Below are 6,002 nucleotides of genomic sequence, written 5' to 3' on the forward strand. Positions count from 1 at the left end.
TTAAGTATGGTGAATACCCAAAAATATATTTTAGGCTCCATAAACTTCAATATAATCTCTTTAGGAAATATAATTTTTATGTTTGAATACTTATTTTCATATGTATTTGTAGTGATTTATACATCATTTTGAGATTCACACACACACACCTTAGATTGAATATACCCTGTTGTAATTTCCTTTCAGTATTATACTTACTTTTAGATAATATCTTTATACAACTTCATATCACTCAATGGTGCTCTCATGACAAAAAAGGGTTGAGTCTATGAATCTCAATCCTTTAATTGCCTTTATTACACACAATCTCATTATTTTATCGTGTCTCATATATTCTCACACATATTCATATATATATATTTGACACTATTTATACCTCTCATATACATGAATACTATTTTTCTTTGTCAAATCTAAAACTCTCTTAAATTGTCAATCTAACAACTTCAAAACCATTACTGAAAATTGAAAAACATAAATTTTGCTAACTCTAAATTCATGTTTAATGTGATTATTATTATATAGAGACATTTAAATAAACTAATTTAAATATGAATTCACATCCTAACATTATTATAGAAGTGTTTATCCCTTTTTATCATTCAAAGATCAATCATTAGAAGAAGACCATTTGAAATGGTAGACTAAAAGGAACATTATTTAATTTAAAATTATCATTTGGGATACATTAATGGTTTTCAATTTATTTAGCATTACTATGGAAATACTGTCCTACGGGTTGACCAAGAAGAACTTCTCCCTCCTTCTCTTACAAACCTGATAAAGGTAATTTTTAATTCCTAGTAATCCTTGACATCTAGTAACAAGAACACAATATAGCTAACTACAAAATATAGATTTGTGCAACAAGTTGTAAGATGATTTTATGGCTATAGAAGCGATCTGGATCTACGGACGCGACCTTGATAGTAGTCACAATCTTATGCGCAATCTAAGTTAGAAGGCATAAATAATTGTTCTTGTTCTTGAGCTTCAGAAAAAGAGACAATCCCCATTAAGATGATATTTGGAGCATGCACATTCTATTGTAGACGATGAGAAGGCCATACATTTAGATGATGATGTGATTCATCTTTCGCTGGGAGGAAACAATTGTAGAGTCTGCAATGGTTTTTCTTCTGTCTTGTCATTCGCTTCATGACAAACTGCATTCATACCCACAGTCACCTGCCAATGTAGGCACCACCAATAAAACATTAGCATTATATTTGTATAGCTGTAGGTATCAATCAGATCAAGCAGAAGAAGAAATATAGCGCATTCACCTCCTGCATATCAGTAGAGATGAAGTGACTGTGATCACAACTACCATCGCCAGAGTTCAACTTCAAGCCTCCCCATTTCACTCTGAGAGCTGTCATCAAAACAATGAGGGTTTTAAAATCTGGGAAGTTCTATATTTTGACTTGTTCAGATTGTTTGGAAAATAGATACATCTTATATCTTATAGAAGAAGTGATTGTGAGTTGAGAGGAACAACTCAAAAAGCAAGAGTATGATCTTCGTAAAGTGTTCTAAACAAGTTTAACAATTAAGAGCGTGAAAGCTTACAATGTAAGCTTAGATGAGCGACCTAAGCAACTCAAAGTGAAACTTCAGATAAACGAACTGAACAAATCAAAGCTTATAGTGTCATTTTGTTGGGGGTATGAACCCTAATCATTCATATAACCTAATTAAACGAATTAAAACTTAGAATGTACTGTTTAAGCTCAACCCAATCTGTCCCAAAATAAAAGAGAAAATACATAATGGGAGTGTTATATGGAAGGAGAAGATACCAGAAGAACTCATGGCGGGTACGTTTCGTTTGTCCCTTGATTTGCGATTTTTAAACCAGTAGAAGACATTGATTCCTTGCACAGATCCATGGCGGCTGAGGAGGTGAGTGATGTGGTGTATCTCCATTGTGGTTGGACGGTGGTTTCCCTCTTTGTACATTCTCTCTAATATCCTCACCTGCTCAACCGTGGGATTCCATCTCTTCTTTCCCTCGCCCTCACTCATTTTCTCCAATCATCACAAACTCAACTCAACTAAATTATTCCTCCAAGGCCTCCGCATTTATAACAAGTATAGGTGAGTCTATTGGAAGTCCGGATAAAACTTCATGTCCGTATGTTGGGTGAGGTTGCTCAGAGATGGGAAAGAAATGCACATGCACTTGCACGTCGACCTTACATTCTATGTTTTAGACGTACAAACCTGCCCTTCACCAAGCAAATCACGGGTCTTGAAGAAGAAACGACACTAGAATTGATTTAGTTCTGTCAACGTGGGAGAAATAAGCGGGAGTTGTCAAAGTTTATGAGGTACATGAAAATGTTGACGCATCAAACAAGCAGGACGCTGACTCACAGCATGTGTTCCCTGCTCTTCATCATAGGTATACAAGACTTCGAACGTACTTGTGCATGATCATCTCTTTGGAGTCTAGCGACCGCAGTCTGGAGTTACAAATGTCTCCGTTTCATATGTCAAGATCAACGTTGGTAATGACAAGAGGAACTGGCTAAAGTAACTAAAGTAACTCTTAAAAAGTGTGAAAGGGAATTTTGAAAAACGGAACCAAGGTAAGGTCATCGTCTTAGATGTTTTCATGACAATTATTCATTAGTTTCGGTTGATCTCTCAGTCTTTTTGTACACCGGGGTGAGCCCCCATTCTTTTGGCTGTTATCTAATACTTCAAAAACTGTCCATTATCTCTCATCAATTTTCTTTATTGTCTTAGGATGATATGATCAAGGATGGGGTTAGTCTCTTTACAACATGTATATTTGAAAATGTGAAAAATATAATAGAAAATATAAAATTTCAATATATCATATTCATGATCTATCTTATTAATTTGGTATAAATTCGCAAAAGAATCTAAACAAAAAATAGTGTGTTTTCAAAAATTTTAGATTTTTAAAAAAATTCCCTTTATCTTTTATTTCATTTTGTATGGAGCTTAGCTGACCACCATGACAATAGGCAAATCCATGCTTGTCTATGTGAAAATCTATGTTAATGTTTATCAAGAAACTGACCTTCCTATTAATATAGTTCTTCTCTCCAAACTAGGAAAATGGCCTCAGAAATCTCTACCTTTTTCTTGCTTCATTTGTAACAAATCAGGGCACTGGGCAATGCAATGTCCCCAAAAATAGAAAAAGGAAAAAAGAAGAAGAAGAGAAACAAACAAATCAAAGAACCTTAAAAAGTTTGGAAGGAAAAATCTATAGTTGAAGGTAGTGAAAACCTAAATAAGGAAGAAGCATTAAGTTCCAAATTCAAGGAAGCTTTAGATCCTAAAGAGAAGGAATCTTCAAAGACTCAATAGTGGGAGAAAATTTTAAAAAAAATATTCAAAAAGAATTTTCTACAAAAAATAAAGTTGACTTAAGCAAGGATTCAAAAGAAAACAAAATTGGGAATGGCATAGCTTCTCACTTGAAAGATAAGGAGCCTAATCGGGTGGAAGAGGGGGAAATAATAGAGGTTAAAAGTATTGAAAATGGCCTAGAGAAAGAAAAGTTGAATGACAACCAAGATCTCATCATGCGGTCAAGGAAGGTGACAATTTAGGAGCTATGCCAACATAGAGAGATAGAAGATCACTTGTTTGTCCATCTTGACATGTGTGAATAATAGATAGTAATATGGATTGAAGAAGACCAAAATTAGAAAGAAAAATGATAAAATGATTTGATCCTATAAAAAATTATAAGAATAGGGGAACCAAACTAGTAGGAAAAAGGGAGAAGTCTTGGTGGATACATCTCCTCCTCAGAGATGAATTATGACAAGACATATGTAGGAATATGTGGTAGCACAAAGGAAAGGACCAAGGAGAATCTCAGCTAAAAAGGAAAGGGAGATAGAAAATAAAACATAATAAATTCAAGATACCTTACCACAAAGGTAGTGTGCTCAACAAGTAAAAGATGGAGATTATACCATGGAATATTAGAGGACTAAATAGTCCTCATAAAAAGGATGTGTTGATAAATATTGTCAAAGATCATAATCCATATATTATTATGATGCAAGAGATAAAAATGTCTAAAGAAAAATTTGAGAGAAACTAAATTTTCAAAAATTGTGGTTTGGAGAGGAGTGAATGCTAGTGATTCTAAAGGAGCTTCTAGAGGAACTGCTATTTTCTAGAATCTAAACTATATTAAAGGTATTCCCCTCTTTCTAGATTTAATTATTGTCAAGTTCTTGCACATTCAAGACAATTTTGAATGGGTGACCGCTAACATATATACTCCCAATAATAGAAATGGTAGAAATTATTTTTGGAGAAAGATTTTGGATGCTATATCTTTACTTCCTAACAAAATTTTGATCATTATGGGGGATTTTAATACTCACTATCAAGATAATGAAATTCTAGAGGTAATTCTTCTCAAGTCGAGAATGGACTCAACCTAATGAACTTCATTATCATTTAGGATCTTTTTGATGTGGACCTTCAAGGATCTCATTTCACATGGTTTAATATGAGAGTTGGTAAAAATATTATCTAAGTGATGCTTAATAGAGCCCTGATTACTTATGACTAGATAAAAAAAAACTACTCTGTCTCATTGACTTCTTTACCTCATATTGGTTTTGATCACTTAACCTTCTCTATTGAACCTTTGTCAGATAAAGTTATTCATCCTTTCAAATTGGAATGCACATTTTTTTGTCACCCTAGCCTAGAGAATTTTATCAAGAATTAGTGGAACATTTATGTTGATGGTACAACTTTGTTTAAATTTTCCAAGAAGATCAGCAATTTTAAAAGGAAGGTCAACAATTGGTACAAAGAGGTGTTTGGTGACATTTTTCAAGCTCAAAGTGAAGCCCAAGACAACCTTAAAATTGTCCAAGGTAAGATTCAAGATAAATATTACTCTAATTCTCTAATGAATTATGAGGATGAGATTGTTGCTAAAGACCATGACATAATCTAGCCAAAGAGGAAACTTTTTGGAGGCAAAGATCTAGAGCTTTATGGTTGGAATGAGGACACTGTAAGAAAACTAAGCATTTCTATATGACTTCTCTAAAGCATAAGCCATGTAATTTATAATTAATCATCTAAAGATTAATATTAGGAGAATTGATAACGATCAAGAAATAAAGATTTAAATGGTTAGATACTTTTCAAATCTACTTGCAGAGGATACAAATCCTACTCTACCCAATCAAGAGTAGTTGATATCATATATACCTTTTTGCATTTATTATCAATAGATTAATTATCTTTGTGTTATATCTTCTATGAAAGAGATCAAGAATGTTTCTTTCTTGTTTGAAGGAGAAAAGTTATATGGCTCTGATGGTTTTCCTATGTTGTTCTTTCAAAAAAAATGCCAAATTGTTTCTATGGATTTGTCCCATGTGGTGAACTAATTTTTTTTACTAAAATTTGCTAAATGAAATTTATTCTACTTTCATAGCTCTAATCCCTAAGAAGTCAAGGGCTAAAATTTTGGATGGATTTAGACCAATTAGTCTTTGCAATCCTTTCTATAAAATAACATCTAAGGTCCTTACAACTAGATTGTTGACTATACCCCAAAGTATCATCACTAATCAGTAGAATGGGTTCGTTACATAAAGAAAAATCCTACATTCAGTAATTATTGTGTATCAAAATATTCATTCTCTATATATTTCAAAGAAAGAGGGTTTCCTTATGAAAGTAGATTTATTTAAAGCTTACAAAAGAGTTGACTGGTCTTTCTTATGTAAAGTCATGAAAATTTTTGGTTTTGGTAGAAGAGTTATAAATTTGATTGTTCAACTTAATACTATGTCCACTACAACTATTTTTATCAATGGGTCCTATTCCATTTTTTTAAAGATTTCAAAGGTCTTAGATAAGGAAACCCTATATCATGTTCTATTTGTGATCATGGAAAAGTCTTTGAAAATATTTGTAGGTAGATCTTTTCAGGATGGTAGAATTAAGATCTTTCAACCTAATTTTGGGAACCT

The 6,002-nt window shown here is 32.9% G+C and overlaps 1 protein-coding gene across 1 annotated transcript; it reads right to left on the reverse strand.

Annotated features, from left to right (window-relative positions):
* Window positions 1–645: 645 nt before the first annotated feature.
* LOC149556867 (WUSCHEL-related homeobox 5-like) lies at window positions 646–2,059 on the reverse strand. The gene is made up of 3 exons (XM_089785924.1): window positions 1,803–2,059; window positions 1,287–1,375; window positions 646–1,188 (listed from the first exon to the last, which is right to left on the reverse strand). The coding sequence occupies exons 1-3, from the start codon at window positions 2,026–2,028 to the stop codon at window positions 1,090–1,092; spliced, it is 414 nt and encodes a 137-aa protein (XP_089642050.1). The 5' UTR covers window positions 2,029–2,059; the 3' UTR covers window positions 646–1,089.
* Window positions 2,060–6,002: the final 3,943 nt, after the last annotated feature.

The sequence above is a fragment of the Cupressus sempervirens genome, chromosome 5 (genome assembly GCF_028749045.1).
Source record: "Cupressus sempervirens isolate cs-2001-9-10 chromosome 5, ASM2874904v1, whole genome shotgun sequence".
Lineage (NCBI taxonomy): Eukaryota > Viridiplantae > Streptophyta > Pinopsida > Cupressales > Cupressaceae > Cupressus > Cupressus sempervirens.

Coding starts and splice junctions, on each gene's coding strand:
- LOC149556867 (XM_089785924.1), bottom strand. CDS start 2,028: ATGAGTGAGGGCGAGGGAAAGAAGAGATGGAATCCCACGGTTGAGCAG. Junction 1,376..1,802: donor ACCCGCCATGAGTTCTTCTG/GTATCTTCTCCT, acceptor TTTTGATGACAG/CTCTCAGAGTGAAATGGGGA. Junction 1,189..1,286: donor TCTCTACTGATATGCAGGAG/GTGAATGCGCTA, acceptor CTACATTGGCAG/GTGACTGTGGGTATGAATGC.